At 47.6% G+C, this 16,637-nt stretch overlaps 1 protein-coding gene across 6 annotated transcripts in view; it reads left to right on the top strand.

Annotated features, from left to right (window-relative positions):
• Abtb3 (ankyrin repeat and BTB domain containing 3) overlaps window positions 1–16,637 on the top strand; it is a 266,416-nt gene that overhangs the window by 200,282 nt on the left and 49,497 nt on the right. For 5 of the 6 annotated variants that reach the window (XM_016005496.3, XM_042263134.2, XM_042263132.2 and 2 more), the window contains exon 4: window positions 7,751–7,903. In XM_016005496.3, coding sequence (XP_015860982.1) covers window positions 7,751–7,903 — 153 coding nt within the window. Of the gene's footprint in view, window positions 1–7,483; window positions 7,607–7,750; window positions 7,904–16,637 lie in introns of those variants that run through there. The other variant, XM_006986961.4, reaches the window with a different exon arrangement.

The raw sequence follows: 16,637 nt of genomic DNA, 5'->3' as shown, positions 1-16,637 counted from the left end.
TGGAGACCCTTCTTCACATAGCATTTTTGCTCTGCCCTGCACACTTGTACCTTAGCACTCTGTTTACATCTCTTAAGCCTTCTAAGTCACCTTCCTCAGAATGCTTGACAAGAAGGCCAGCAAGTGTTCTATGGTAAGTCACACATGCCTCAGAGTGTCATTAGAGGAAGTTATTGCCCTGCTTCATGCCCCTTAGTTCCTGCTTCACTCCAGTCAATTTATATAATCACCATAATTGGGGCTGACTTTCACTCTTGTCCTCTGGGCACAAAATGTCTATTTTTCCCTGAAAGCATGCCACCCCCCATGATGCCTTTGTTTCATGGTCCTCAAGTGGTGTGTCTGCATCCTTGGATGCTGCAAAGTGGTCCTCTCCATTAACTTCCACCACACACTCCCTCCATGCCTCAGACAATCACATATGATGATAAGGGGTTGGAGTCAATGATTTCAAAGGACAAATGCGTCAGCATACAGTTAAATCTCATTGAAGGTGTGTGCTACTCAGAGTCTCCCCAAGAAGTAAAATCAATAACATGGAGAATAGATGGATGGATGGATGGATGGATGGATGGATGGATGGATGGACAGATTTACTGAGTGACAAATTAATAGGTAGATATATAGATAGAGGTAGATAATAGGTGAATAGATAGGTAGACAAAGATGGATGGGTGGCTAGACAGATCAGTAGGTAAATTGATACATGGATGGATGAAATAATAGATTTATTGACAAATCGATGAAGAGATGACACATCAATCTGTCAATCATATACATATCCTTTAGGCTCTGTTTCTCTGGAAACTTTGATATGCCTTTCATGCGCATTCACGCATATCCACATGTACATACTCACAGGGAAAGACTTAACTACAGGACAGACCAGCAGGCAGAAGACCTGGAAAGAGTTGGTGATATAGCCAAGTCCAAGGCCTCAAGACCAGCGAGGCCCTCCCATGTTATGGAAGGCAATTGGCTCACTCAGAATAAATAGATCTAAATGTTAATTTCAAACACAACAAAAAGACTATAGAGAACTCTTTGGACTAATGTCTGGCCAAACGCTGAGGTACTATTACCTAGACAAGCTGACACATGAAACTTACCATGACAAGTGTGTCGTTAAGAGTTTTGTTCCCAGGCCAATGCTACACACAGCCATGGGTTCAATAGGCTCCTCAGATAACAGGATAGGTACTTGGTTCAGAATAAGCATCTCAAGCCTGATAGATTTCAGAGGATTGCTAAAAGGATATAGGAGAATCCTGGTAAGAGACAGACAGACAGACAAGTGCACACATGAGCATGTGCATGCACACACACACACACACACACACACACACACACACACACACACACTTTGGTATAAAAGCAGAAAGTGCCAGGTATGTGCTTTCTCAGCTCCCTTAAAGCTTGGAAGCTTGGAAACTTAAGCTCAACCAATCTGATATATCAGCCCAACTCCTTCCATTTCAACTTTCTACTGGACCTCAGATCCCTTTTGAAGCTCTTGTGTTTGGTGCTATTTCTCTGCATGAGAACAGAATTCACCTTCCCTGACTTCAGACTTGAACCATGCTGCTCTCTACTTATTCAAATGTGGTCCACAGACCAGCCAACCATGATTCCTGGGAGCCCATTAGAAACGAGGAATCTGGGCCCTGCCCTAGACTCACCGAGCTGGAATCTGCAAATTCCTCGTCACGTTCACGTTTGTGTTCAAGAGACATAGGATTGGGGTACTTTCTTTGACCCCTCCCTCTCCTATAGGAACCACTCTATTGGCAGGCCAACCACACCTTTCACAGTAGGACTGTCACCATAGTAACCAGTAGGGCTACCTCTTGTTTCTGCCATCTTCCTGGCTTTGGTGCCCAAAGATACAGCAAGATTATGCAGCAATTGCTATAGAAACTAATCTATGACTCATGAGCTGCTTTTCCTCCGTTCCCTGTGTTACTGGAATTGTGAGCTTCCTAAACCATAGTCAAACACTGAAACTCCTCTCCAGCCTGAGGAAGTCTCAGCAAATAGCAAGGACAAAAAGTCAGGGCCACAAGGCTTAAAGAAAGAGAGCTGTAGCAACCACAGAGATTTGCTTCAATGTGAAGAGAAGGCAGGAGCAGCCCTCTGAGCAGCTCCATGTGGCAAGGCATTTTCCTCCAGCCAAGTCAGATGAGGGATGCTGAAGACGATGTTGACGATGAAAACAAAAGCCACAGTCACTGAGTTCCTGAGTTCACATGCCAGGGTACATACATGATCTCTTCTGATTCTTACATTAACACTTGGTGTTTGTTCCCTGTGGCTGTTCTAAAACTACTGCTGCAAATGTGGAGGATACAAACAACGCAAAGGAACTCTAGACAGGTGAATAGGCAGGTAAAGTACGTGCCTTGCAATCCTGAGACCTGAGATCAGATTCCCCAGAATACCCATTTAAAGAACTGGTAAGAAGTCAGATGTGGTCAGCACTCGAGAGGCAGAGGCAGATGGGATCTCTGTGAGTCTGAAGCCAGCCTAGTCTACATAGCAGATTCCAGGCCAGCCTGGGCTAAACTGTAAGACTCTGTCTCATAGATTAGATAGATAGATAGATAGATAGATAGATAGATAGATAGATAGATAGATAGATAGATAGATAGACAGACAGGCAAGCAGACAGACAGATATCTGGGTGGGCATGATGGTTTACCTGTAATTCTAGTGTGTGGAAGATGGACAGGGGAACTTTAGAGCGTGCTGGAGAGCTCCAGGTTCAGCATAAGGAGGAAAGCAATCAAGAAAGATGCCTGAAGTCAACCTTGGAACTCCACAAACACATGCATGCATCTGTGCTCCTGTACATACACACACACACACACACACACACACACACACACACACACACACACACACACACACACCACCCCTACATACATATGCAAAAACTCCCACAGAATAATGCCCTTAGTATTCTGGAGACCAGATATCCAAAATCAGACCCCCTGCAATAGTGCCAGGGTGTATCCTTCTGGAAGCTCTGGGGCAGAGCCCCCTCCTCCCTGTCTATAGCCTCTGGAGCTCCCTCGGCCCATATCCCTTTCCTTGCATGATTCCATTGTCTTTTCTTCAGGTGCCCTAGTTCTGCCTCTGGCCTCCTTGTCTCTTTCCTGAAAGCATGTAGAGATGCCCTTACCATTTGGGATCTTCTTTTCTTCTCAAGATGCTTAGCTTGGCCACATGTGCAGAACATATCTGTCGTATTGAAATCAAGTTCCAGTAATTTAGAAGTACGCATCTTTGGGAAATGTTTTCCAGCCAACTTCTTGGGTGCTCCCTAATAGGCCATTGGACATATAAATGACATTTGCAGTTAGCCCACATGTCAGGTCTTGAGTTCTATCACCAAGATAACTATCTGTGGGAATGCCTTTGGCTCTGTGTCCTCCAAGTCCAGATTTGACACTGTGTGGGAGAATTCCATCTTCTAATCCTCTTAAGCATCCTGGCCCTTTTCACTAATGCCTTAATGGGCTTCTCCACATCTCCACTGGAACATACATCTGACTCTTTCCCAGTCCCCAGGCAACTTACTCTTCCAATAGGATCAATGAATTTTAGAATCAGAAAAAAACTAAACAGACCAGAGTTGGCCAACTATGAGTAGATATCTGACTATCAATAAAGTTTTATTGAAATTGTTAACTGCATTCATTTAGTTTTGTAGATGCTTTCTCACTGTGGGGGAAAGATTATTGGATAGAGATAATTAGCTGCAGAGACAGTTAGCTGCAGCAGAGGCCATGCAGCCCACGAAGTCTAGCCTATTCTATCTGGCCATCTACAGAGATGGCTGGCAGCCCACAAACTGAGCGGTCTCACCCGAACCCACCCCACGATACAAATGCTGGTAAGGGCTAAAGCGGCTATTGGCCAGAGCCAGGGTCACATGGTGAGTTCTTGACAGACCCAGAACTGGAATTTGGTGCTGCAGGATCACCAGCCACAGTCCCTGGCCCTCACCTCGCCACCTCTCTTCATGGTTTCAGGGAGGGGCTACATCTGCTTATGTCCTCCTACCTGGGTCCTGGGTTCTGGCTCTGATGGCTCTCCTGAGCTGACTTGCTGGCTGGACCTTGCAGAAGCCCATGTAAGCTTTCTCCTCCCTTTCAGAGTCTCTAGTCCCACTCCATGAACTTTGTCTGGAGCTACAATGAAGGACACAGCACTGTCTGAGGGGACCATGCTCCTCCCCATTCATCCAGGGGCTTAGTTCACAACCTTGCTGTGTTCCAGAACTGCCAGGAGAGCGGGCTTAGAATGCAGATGCCCAGAACCCACTTCAGCCCAACTGAACCCATCCCAGCTCTGTTGACACAAAAGCTAGGGAGCCTGTGATGATGTCATTAATTCCTCCACAGGCTCTGCTTGGCTTTAACTGACTACCTATAAACAAAGTAAGGGGCCAATAAATCATGATCCCCTTTAAAAATACGTAAGAAGAGGGCTGGGGTGGTAGCTGGAGTTAAGCATTTGCTTTACAAGCTTGAACACCTGAGGTCAATGCCCCAGGATTCACCTTTAAGGAAAAAATAAAGATCCAGGCATAATGGTGCACACTTGTAATTATTCTAGCCCACCTGGATGAGAGAGCCCCAGACCCCATTAAGAGACCTTGCCTTAAAAAGAAAAGGAAAGGTGAATGGCCCCTGGGAAACAATACCAGTGGTTTTCTTTGGCTTCCCATGTACACACACACACACACACACACACACACACACACACACACACACGCACACACACGCACACAAGGATGCCATAGTTTTTCCTGAGCATTCTCTACACCATTTGACTCGAGGCCCTAAATTTCTTTTTCATCACTATCTCTTCCAAAGAAAACATCACAAATAATGTTATTTTGTCCCCTTTGAGCAGACAAGATAAGATTTTTTAAATGAGTTGCTGGCAAAGAATTCATGAGCTTATAAACTGCTGGAATCGGTGTTGAGAAAATAGGAACATAGAAACTTCCAGAGGAGGCTGAACTTCTGGGCTTGAAGCTTTTTATTCCGGGCTGGCCACCTGGCTTGGTAAAGACGTGACTTAGAACGTGGCAGGGCCTCTCTTTGGCATTCAGCAGGCACACTGTGTGTTCCAGCCTCCAGCGTGAAGGCAGCCGCACTCGAGCAGTTTTATGATGGACACTCTATCCACCAGGGACCAGGGTTGGGGACCACTGAGCAAAGATGGGAGGGGTTGCCTCTGAGAGACAACCTGGGGGTTCTCTGGGCACTTGGGACTGGTTTCCAGCAGCGACCGAGACACAGGGACTGAAATAAAACCTGCTTCCCCTGGAGACAGTGGAATCCAATTCAATTTCGAGTCGGTGTGTTTATTGAGTGCCTGATTCAGTTTAGGTGATGGAGAGATGGGGAGAATGTGAGAGACAGCCTAAGGAGCAGGCTGATGCAGACAGAAATTCCCTGAGAGTCTGACCTCTAGGTCCCAGGCCCAGAAACTTGATTTTCTTAGTATCAGCCAGTAAGAAATTGACAAGTCTTAGTCTGTTTCATGAACAGACACTAAGGGCTTCCAGCCTGGGTCAGCGATGGAGCAGTGAACTGGACAGCCCAGGCCTCTGCACTGATGGAGTTGACATGCTAATCAGGCATCTGCAGAATGTGTAAAGTCCTTCAGAGTGGAAGCCGCATGAGAGTGTTGTGTGTGGCACAATTATCAGGAGAAGAGTTTAAGGAAGGTCGGACTTGAACTGTGGCAAAGGTTAAATAGGGTGTGGACTTTTGAAGAGGTGAGGATCTTACACACAGGGGACTGAGCTGCATGACAAAAAAAATGAACATTACATGCCTTTAAAGATCAGAGACCAGGCCAGCTCCCCTGGAGCAGCAGATGTATTCTGGGTTACAGAGTGCATGCTGGGAAGCAGGATGAGAGACTGGTAAGATTACATGGGATAACAGCATATAGACTGTGTAACCAAACAACTTGAGTCTGATTCTTAGTTCTGAAAACCTTTGGATCCAAGGTCAGGAAGGCTCCTAACATCAGTAAACATGGTTTTATTGATGCTAAAAGAGGCATCATAACTAGCTGGCAGTTGGCCTAAACATTTAGAAGATCTCATGATCATGATTAGCTAAGATGAGTGTAAAAGGCATTTTTAACATCATACAAGCAGCTTGACTCTCAGAAACTGGACTATGGCACCAAAACCTTGTGGAACCTCCTGACATCTGTGTTTTGAGAGAGAGTGGATGCCTTGTACACCCTTTTTGTACTCCCATGGCTATAGGATCCTGCTTCCTTAAATCTGGTACCCAGGGTACCCTTGCCACAGAGGCGTCCATGTCTTGCCAAGTGGTAGGAAATCTTGCAGGTCTATATAACACCATTCTCAAAGTATAGTCTACTTAAATTAGACATGGGAGGTGCTTATTCAAATGATGTTCATTTTAAAATTAATTGCATCTATTTATTTGGGGGGCACAATGCCATGGTGTGCATCATGTAGAGGCCAGAGGATGGCTTTCAGGAGTTGGTTCCTTGGAATGGAACTCCAGTCGTCGGGCTTGGCAGCAAGAGACTTCACCTGCTGCGCCCTCCCTCAGATTGTGTCCTAAACTCTATGCACGCATCATCTCTTGAGACAGGCCAAGGAGTCTGCCTCTGCACCACCAGGTGATTCTCCATCCCTCCTTCAGTTACAGCAGTTCTTTGAATGACATTCCTGGGCCAGCAGGAGTAACAGCGGGGACTGATTAAAAATGTGATTTTCTGGGTTCCTCTCCTAACCCAGCGAATCAAAACTGCAGCAGGAGTGCGGGAGGGGGGGCAGCAATCTGTGTTTTAACAAGCCATCCAGGGAGTTGGGGTGCACATTAAAAACACACAGGGGAGGTTTTAAAAATTACCAAGGCCCAGCCTCATACTATACCAACTAAACCCTGGAGTGGGACTCAAGTATTTTCACACCCCAGGATACAAATGTGAGAAGAGACTATGGAAGACCCTGGAAGAAACATAAGGCAGGCTCAAATCGGCTTGGAAAGCTATGGCTTAAGCAGGGGCATACGCTTGCCACAACTGGATCCCCACAGTGCGCATTGCACCCAGTGGCTCCCACAGTGTCTGGAATGTGCGCCGTGTCCCCAGGTCCGGCCTTGCTGGCTGCCCCTGGGCCCCAGCAGTCCCGCTTGTGAAGGTTAACTGCATCTGGCTCCCATCCTGTTTTGGCAGGTGTTCTGTGCCTTTCCTTAGCCTGGTGCTAGTGCAGAGCTGAGGCCAGAAGGGTGTCAACAAGCTGGCAGGGCTGGGAAGGGAGACAGCCAGGGTTCCTTGGGTCGGGCTGGCAATCTGGAGTAACACCAGGTTCCTCTGGCTCCAGACCCGGCGCTAGCGCTTGAAGTGACTCATCTCCACATGCACAGCCTCTTCGGGAGGGACAGCTCTCACGGCACTGTTAACACTGCATCCTTTGGTGGCCTTGGTAGTCCCTTTCACAGATGAGGAAACCGAGACCCGGAGAGTCTGGAGAGTCTGCCCCGGGGTCACCAGTGGGGTCAGGATGTCTCCAAAGGCTCTCGCACTCAGGAATTTCCAGGCAGGGTCTCCAGGGAAACCGGATGGTGTGGGGGTGGAAGTAGGGATAGGGGTGGGATAGGGGTCTCCGCGAGTCGGGGTGGGTCTGAGCAGCCCAGGTTCCCTGACGGTCCTAACACATCCCCGCCTCCCTCCTCCTGCGCAGGCCCTTCCTCGTACTGCCCCCTCTGATGGAGTGGATCCGAGTGGCCGTGGCGCATGCCGGCCACCGCCGCAGCTTTTCTATGGACAGCGATGATGTCCGCCAAGCCGCCCGGCTGCTGCTGCCGGGTGTGGACTGCGAGCCGCGCCAGCTCAAGTAGGTGGAGGGGAGAGGGGGGCGGGAGGGGCGACGGGGGAAGGGCGCGGGAACTGTGAGAATGGGTCCTGGGGATGCCTCTGGAGGCAGGGGCGGAGAGTCCCAAGCTTTGCTTGCGGGTGCACTACACTCCCCCGCCCCTTGCTGGCACCTGGCTCCCAGCTCCGTTACCGTGGCTGAGGCTCTGCTGGTTGAAATGGCAGACCGGGTGGGAGGTGGGTGGGGGATGAACAATAAGCAGATCCTTGGAGTATGGGTCCCTGAGGATTACAGGATGGGAGGTGTCTTGTTCTTTTCTGACCAGTCTCTGTTGGTTACCATTTGTGTTCCTGTCCCTCTGTCCTCTCCTGTCCCCTCTATTCGTCTCTCTGTGAAATATTAGCGTCCTCACTTTTCTGACCAATCTTTGCAGAGTAAAAATCTCTGTCTGGGAGCACACCCTCTCTGTCTTCCCCTCCACCTTGAGGATGATATGGGCCTCATGGAATGCTTCAGACTTATACCCCAGGGGTCCCCTCCAGCAAGGTGGAAATTACTCATGGGCTGGCCAGGGCCCTCACAGAGGGGCCTTGGGTTTTCTTTATCTAAAACAAAACAAATACACCAGCCAGCTCGATCATATGAGTCCTGCCTGGATCCAAATGAAAAAGGCACAAAAACCAAATAACGCGTGAACACCCCCTTTACCCACTCCCTCGGCTGTTCTCTGGACGGCCATGTCATTTTCAAATCTCTTCCCACCACTGCCTGATGACAAACCGTCCTCCCATGGGAGTACTCCACCCCAACCCACAGGGACTTCTGTCCTAACAGGATTTGATGGGAATGCAGGGGGCGGGGCCACAAGGATATTAAGGTCTGTCAAATAACCCTCGGCTCCTGGAGACTGCTTCTCAGCCCAAGCTCTCAAAGGGGCTGATCAGAGCCGAAATCAGTGTGTGTTGAATGCGAACCATGAGCTGGGCCCTGATTTTAAATGCTTGATATGGATGGTCCCCAGGCCCACTTCACAGATAAGGAAGCTGAGGTGCTGGTAGATTAAGTTAGCATGTCTGAGGTAACTGACTGGTAAATCGTCAGGATGTAAATTCCAGCGGTCCAGCCCCTGGGCTGAGTTCCAGCCGCCGCCGGTGTTTCCGCCTCCAGGGTTCTTCAGGCGGAAACCTGAGCCCTTGCAGCCATGCTTCGCCCTGTGTCTCTAGAATAACCGCGGGTCCAGGGAGAGACGGGGAGCAACCATGAGCATCTACTGTGTGCTGGCTGTAGCCGGCAACAGGACATTGGTACCAGCAGCCTGCTTCCTTGGTCCCTTCAGCAAGCAGCCTCGTGAGATTAGCAGGGTCTCCCAGTTCTGTAGGCTTGGAAGCCACTGTGGCGCAGTCAGCAGGAGGAAGGGCCGGGGAAGACTTGCACCTTTAACAGAGCCCAGCCTTTGGCCACCAGACTCTCCGGCCTCCTGTTTCCCAGGGCTGTTAGCTACCTGCAGCTCCTGCTCACCATCCTCAGCCTGCAACGCCCTGATGCTCCACCTGTCCTTGCTGCAGTGAGCTCTCGCCTGCTGCGTGAAGTGTTACCTTGCTGCTTCCTGAAAAAGTGATCTTTGCCTATCATGTTCTCAGGAGACCCCCGTAGCTCAAAGGTTACAAACCTGGGCCCCAGGGTCCCATTGATTGGGCCCAGATGCCTCTACTATGGTTAATTAATTGTGCAACTAGTTAATTAGCCTCTTGGAATCTTCATTTGCCCATGAGTGACGTGGGGTCAGGAATATCAGCCCCCTCCCCCGGTTGGTATAAACACAGGACAAGGTCATGAGTGTGAAGCAGGACACAGTGTTCACAAAGTGGTAGTTGCTCTAGCTGGTATCCTCAAGTCTCCAGAACCCCTGAAACCCTAAGAGAAACCCTCTGTACAGATTAATAATCTTGGATGGCCTTTAGCACATCCATGTGTCTTTAAAAAAATGGGAGAAAATCAAGGCCCCCTGAGACTGGGTAATTCCCAGTGTCACACAGGTATTAAGTGAAAGGGTCAGGAGCTGAGCAGCAAACACAGAACTCGGCTCCAGGAGTTCTGCAGCTGAGGATTCAGCCAACTATGGGTCACAGGTACTTAGAGAGAAAAAATTACACCTATACTAAGCATGAAAAGGCATCTTTTCCTTATCTTTATTCCCTATACAGTACAAGAAGCATTTATATTGAGTTTGTTTGTATGGGTATGTTAACTCATCTAGAGATGATTTCAAGATTATGTGGGGGTACCCAAGCATGGTGACTCATGCCTTTAATCCTGGCACTTGGGAGACAGAGACAGGTGGACCTCAAAAAAAAAAAAAAACTCAAAAAGAAAGAATTGTGGGGGCTAGAGAAATGCCTTCGTAGTTAAGACCTCATAGTGCTCTGTATTACTATCACAGAAGACCCAAATTATGTTCCCAGCACCAGGTCAGGTACTTCAAAGGTGCCTATAACTCCAGATCTAGGGGATCTGATACCTTTTTCTGGCCTCCAGAAGTACCTGAATTTACATGCAAGTACCTACACACACGCAGACACAGAGAGAGGGAGAGGGAGAGGGAGACACACACACACACACACATACACACACACACACACACACACACACACACACACACACACAAATAAATCTTTAAAGGATATTTGTGGTGGTTTTAATAGGTATGGCCCCAATAGACTCATGTATTTCTGTGTTTGAATGCTTGGCCCATAGTGAGTGGCACTATTAAGAGGTGTGACCTTTTTGGAATTGGTTTTGCCTTGTTGGAGGAAATGTGTCACTGTAGGGGAGGGCTTTGAGGTCTTTTATGCTCAAGCTATACCCAGTGTGGCACACAGTCTCCTTCTGCTGTCTGTGGATCAAGATGTAGAACTCTCAGCTCCTCCTCCAGCATCATGTCCCGCCATGATGATAATGGACTGAACCTCTGAACTGTAAGCCAGCCCCAACTAAATGTTTCCTTTATAATTGTTGCTGTGGTCATGGTGTCTCTTCACAGCAATAGAAACCCTAAGACAATATTTGAAGATATGTTTAGGTTTTGTGTGAAGACTATGTCATTTTATATATAAGACTTGAGCATGCAATGATTTTGGTATCTACAGGGGATTCTGGAACACATCACCCACAAATTCAGAAGATAACTATGTTATTTCCTCCCACCCCCATCAACCGAGACTTTGACCAGCCTATGAGAGGATGCTATGACCTTCTTCTGGGATTGTGTTATTTCTCAGGACTTTATAGCCTGGATGTGAGCCTCTGGGGAGCCCTTCTTCCCTGTCCCCTTCCCCCAGCACAAGGCAATGTCTAATGACCAAGTGTGTCATTCTGAAAATCACACCAAGAGTCCACTGTGGCATCTCTTTGGTTTGTGGCCACATTAGAATCCATATCAAACATGTACAGACAATTTTGTCAATCCCCCTAGATAATAGGGCATAATTGCTTTTATATTTTATGCATTTTATAAATGCATCTACATTATAGCAGGTATTATAAATAATCCACAGAGAACTTAATGTATATGTAGATATGCAAGATCTATACAAATATTGTCCTGTTTTGTATAAGAGATGTCAGCATCTATGGATTTTGCTGTTTATGGGGGATTCTAGGTTCAATCCCCCATGAGTACTGATGGATGACTGCATAAGATTTCATTGGTTTGCCCAAATAATAAGTATAAAATGTCCTGAGATGTGTCTCATTGGGGAGCACTTGTCTATCATAAGCAAGGCCCTGGATTCAATCTTTAGTGTGTATAAATAAACAGACAGTCAGAATATATAATTTACAAAATACTAGAAACTTAACAAAAACTTACCAAAAAACTAGAAAAAAAATCAGTACATGAAAAAAAAAGCACCTATTTTTCTGTATAACACCATCTCATTTTCTCATTTAATATGACGTAAAGCAGGAATCACCATCTTCTTCTTGCAGGTAGCAGGGTCAGAGAATTTGTTTTCATTCTGACATCCAGCAAAGGCACCAGGGACCTACTCTATCTTATGCTGATCATCCTTGTGGTGTGCATGTAACCATCCCTAACAACTGTGCAAAGCACATTCATTATCCAATTTTAAGAAAAGAAAACTGGGGTTCAACAGAGTTCCAGAACACATCCGAAGACACACAGCTGCTGTGAATGAGAGCTGATCTGTGCTGCCAGCAATTGGCCTTGGAATCTGTCAGATGGACTCGGGGCCTCTGGCTCTAACTTAGAGCTTGTTTCCCTTATCTTAGATGAGAGCAGCCCAAATGGGGTGAGGGTCATGTGTTCTAACAAACGCAGGAGCATGGCATTGATGTTCAAGTGTCAGTGGCATTAGCACATGTAATTGCCTACCAGCTGGCCGCTCGCTCCTGGAGGGGGGTGGCGTGGAAACCAGTCGGGAAGGAGCAGCCTGGTCCAGGATCCCCAGGTCTGGTACTCATTTGTCACTGATCTTCAGAGTGACCTTGGTCAAAGGCTGCCAGAGATTCTCGCTCAGCTACAGTCAGCCTCACTGTGGAGATCAGATATTCTAAAGGCATACCACTCCGTGTGGCTGCAGCCTCTGAGCCCAGGGGGGAACCTATTTATTCTTCCTTAATGAAGTATCAGATCACCCCAACTGCAGAGCCAGGATTTTTGTTTGCTCCAGTTCTTTGGGAGGTGAGGGAGTGGGGGAGCTACAGAGAGGAACGAAGGAACGCTTAATGCATCTTGGCAGGGTTTGTATGCTTTCTTGATGATTGGTTTTGAAACCCTTCAAAAATACAAAGGTAAATGCTGTTGTTTTCCTCCTCTGGATGAGGTAGGTTTTCAGCTCTCGAGTGAGGGCTGAAATCAAAAACAAAGGCAACCAGGCATGCTCAGATCCTTTGTGAGCTGCTGAGCAGCACCTATCAACAAGAGTAGGGGCCATGAGCACCTCTGGAGAACAGTTCATCCTTCTTGGAGAACTGAGCTGTCTGACAATGGAGAAGCTCAAGGATGAGAAAGTTCCGAGTGTCCAACCGGGACTCGGGAGACCTGGTAACTACATGCTCACCTTTGCTCTTGTGTGGTATTTCTAGAGCACCAAAGTGCCAAACCCTACAGAGTGCTCTCATCTAGGTCTGCTGCTTTTGTCAGGTGACCTGGAACTCACTACCCCCATCCTCTGCAAAAAAAAAAAAAAAAAAAAGATAAGAATGACCACTGGCTGCTTCATGGGCTGGCTGACCATGGTACCAGGGCTGAGGCTAACAGTTCACACCTGCAGCTTTCAACCCTTCTCAGGCCTCCTGAGAATCCCGAGAGACCCCTCTAAGGCTGGCATGTTTTATGATTTCTTTGATGTGCCCAAACTGGGCTCCAGAGTGAAGATTATGCCACAAGAACACTGGTCCTGAAATGCAGCCCTGTAGCAACAGCTGAAATCCAGTTTCCTGGATGGTGTGTGTGCTCATACCTGCAAAGCCCACACCAAAGAGCATTGGTTGAGAAGAGGATCCAGAGGCATAGATTTCTAACCTTTGGTCTTAGAAAGATCCAGAGTAGTCATTTCTCAGTGTCTAGAGGGAGAGAGTTTCAGGATCCCCATAGACACTAAACCCTGTGGATGCTCAAGACCTCTATAAAATGGCATAGTGTTTGCATCTGCCCATTCATAATCTCCTTTATACTTTAAATCATCTCTAGCTGATTTGCATTTCATTCAATATGCAAATACTTTCCATACTGTATTGTGTAGAAAATCTGTACACTGTGTAGTTTTCTTATGAACATCTTTGACTTGTGGTTGGCCAGCTCTTTGGATCCATACATCCAGAAGGTCTAGTGTGGGATCTTGATGGTACGAGAGCCTATTCCAGGCTTGCAGGAGTCAGGATCGTCAGAATTTCCTACCAGTGGGAAGATGCAGCCTCTACACAGTAGTAGGCAACTGAGCAAGGTGAAGTCAAATACAATGTTAGCACTACCAAGAGAGTAGAACTGGGCACTGGGCAGAGATGAACTGACATGAGAGAGATACATGGATTAGGTGTTTCCAAGTGGCCTGGAGACTCTGAGGAAGCTCCAGTTTTAAAGGGACACAGCACTTAGGATGTGGGGCTCATGGGGAGAGCTGAAGGCGTGGATCTGGAACTGTATACCCCCAGACCACCTCCTGCAGTCATGCCCTTATAGATCCCTGAATCCCAGCCAGGAGCCTCCCACTTTCTTCTTAAAAGGTCACCAACAGAGATCAAGCACCTGGGCCTTCACTGGCTTTGTGTGGCCCCGAACGCTCCGCACGCCAGCAGTCTGCTCTCTCTCTCCCCTTGAGTGTCCTGGTCTGCCCCTGCCTGGAGGTTGTGTCATCTCCCTGCAGATCCGTGGCTGGGTAGCCACGGATGTGCAGCATTGGCAGACCTGTCCTTTCACCTCCAGTAGAAGACATCAGACTTCACACTGGTGGCCATCGTGACCCAGCTGAGCCACAGCCTCCCAAACGCTGATGCCAGTGCATTAGCACCTCCTAGAATACAGAATGCTGCCCTCCACCGGGCCTTAGGGGACTATCTGCCATTACCACAGTCAGGCACAGCCGTAGAAGCTGCTCAGGGTGGCAAACTAGCCAGACAGCCTGACATTCCGCAAACACCTACAGAGCGTCTACCCTGTGACTGCTCTACTATGCGCTCATCTGGACAAGAGATGGACAGTCAGTAGAGATCCAGGCCAGGGAGCTGCTGTGATCTTCCTGCAGGGACCATTTGATCTGTATCCTGAAGAATGAATGGGAATACACCACACTGAAGGGCAGGAGAGAGGAAGTAAAGGGATTAGAGAATTCTGCCTGGGGAGGGAACTTTATTGCCCTGACAAAGAACTCAAACTTGCCCTGTAGGTGGTGTGAGCTGTCACCAGTGTTAAAGCAGGGGAAACATCAGCTGTATAATTTGCAGACAGCATGGAGGATGAGCCGAGGCAGGCAGGGGTAATGAACCCTGAAGTAAAGTGTTCCAGGTGAGAAGCTGACAGCCAGACTCGGCCAGAAGCAGAGTCTGAGGCAATGGGACAGAACCGGGCAAGCAGAGAACAGGGGAGGTGGAAGGGGCAGGACTTGTTGAAGGTGTGGGGTGAGGGGGTGAGAAGTTTCTGCAGCTGCAGAAAGACTGGGGGGGTCTTCATGTTATGGGGACAATTTCAGATGCAAGTGGATGGTAGTGATGGGTGCACAACAGCGTAGATACACCAAATGCATCAAAATAACATTTAAAGACAGTTAAAGGCTAGAGAGATGGCTCACTGGTTAAGAGTACATATTGCTCTTCCAGAGGACCTGAGTTCAATTCCAAGCATGCACAATGGGCAGTTTAAAAGTTCTTGTAACTCTAACTGCAAGGGAACCCAAGATCCTCTTCTGGACTCTTCGGGCACCCACAAACATAAAATATATTCACACAAACAAACTACATACACATAAATAAAAACAAATATTTTTATAAATTTAAAAATGACAGTAAATAATATCAATTTTATGTATGTTTTATCACAGTAATAATAATGGTTCTTGGCCTGGAGAGCTGACTCAGCAGTTGAGACCACTTATTGCTCTAGCAGAGGACTAGGGTTCAGTTCCCAGCACCCACACACAGTAGCTCACAACTGTCTATAACTTCAGTTCCAGGAGATCTGACACTCTCTTCTGACCTCCAAGGGCACATGGTGCATATACACACTGCAGGCAAACACTCGTGCACATGAAATAAAACTAAATATTGAAAATATAGTAATAGCCCTGGGGTAGTTTTAAATGAGACAAGCTATGCAGACCAGTGTGGAAGATGTCACCCTTGTGTGAAACACGTATATGTGTATTTGCCACACATGTCCAAACATTCTCTGGGAGAAACAGCCAAAGACTCCTTCCAGAATGGGAATACACCGCTGGGCACATCTGTTTGCTGGAGCTACAGTGACAAATTGTCTCCGTCTGAGCCACTGACACAGACATTTATTGTCTCACAGTGATGAAGGGTAAAATCCAAGACCAAGGTGTCAGCGGCACATGCTCTGACAAAGCTACCAGGACAGGCTCCTCCTTGTGTCTCTGCAGGTTCCAGGCATCCCTTGGTTTAGGGCAGTGTCTCTGCTTCTGTCCTCACCGGGCCACCATCTGTGTCTCTGTCCCCACTTCTATCTCCTTATAAGGACAGTAGCCATGGTGGATTAAGACAGTGACCTTGTGTCTTCCTGAGACTACGCATAACACGGTGACCTCATATCTTCTTGGTGACCTAAGTCTACACATAACACAGTGACCTCATATCTTCCTGGTGACCTGAGTCTACACATAACACAGTGACTTCATATCTTCCTGGTGATCTAAGTCTACACATAACACTGAGGAGCAGAGCTTGGTTGTTGGATATTGTAGAATATGATGTTTTTGTCTATTCCACTTACCACATTTTTGTGTTAAAATTGGCTCTGGGGTTTCTAATTTGGTGTGGGTGCAATTGGGGTGTTTTACTCAAAGATGGTGCAAGGGCAGTGTGGGAGAGGCGGTACTGGGTTTCTTGTGGAAAGTGTTGGTTATGCATCCAAATGAGAGGGTCCTTACAGTTCTGTCCATCAGAGTGAGATTACCAGGGACAAAGTCCTTACCCAGCCTCTCCTTAGAGAGAAAGCAGCGTAAAGTGAGTTGGAACTTGAGCCTTGCTGCTGCCAGGGTTCAAAGCCTAAACTGACCGT

This window comes from Peromyscus maniculatus, chromosome 18, assembly GCF_049852395.1.
Source record: "Peromyscus maniculatus bairdii isolate BWxNUB_F1_BW_parent chromosome 18, HU_Pman_BW_mat_3.1, whole genome shotgun sequence".
NCBI lineage: Eukaryota > Metazoa > Chordata > Mammalia > Rodentia > Cricetidae > Peromyscus > Peromyscus maniculatus.
This window is presented reverse-complemented; position numbering and strand designations above follow the sequence as displayed.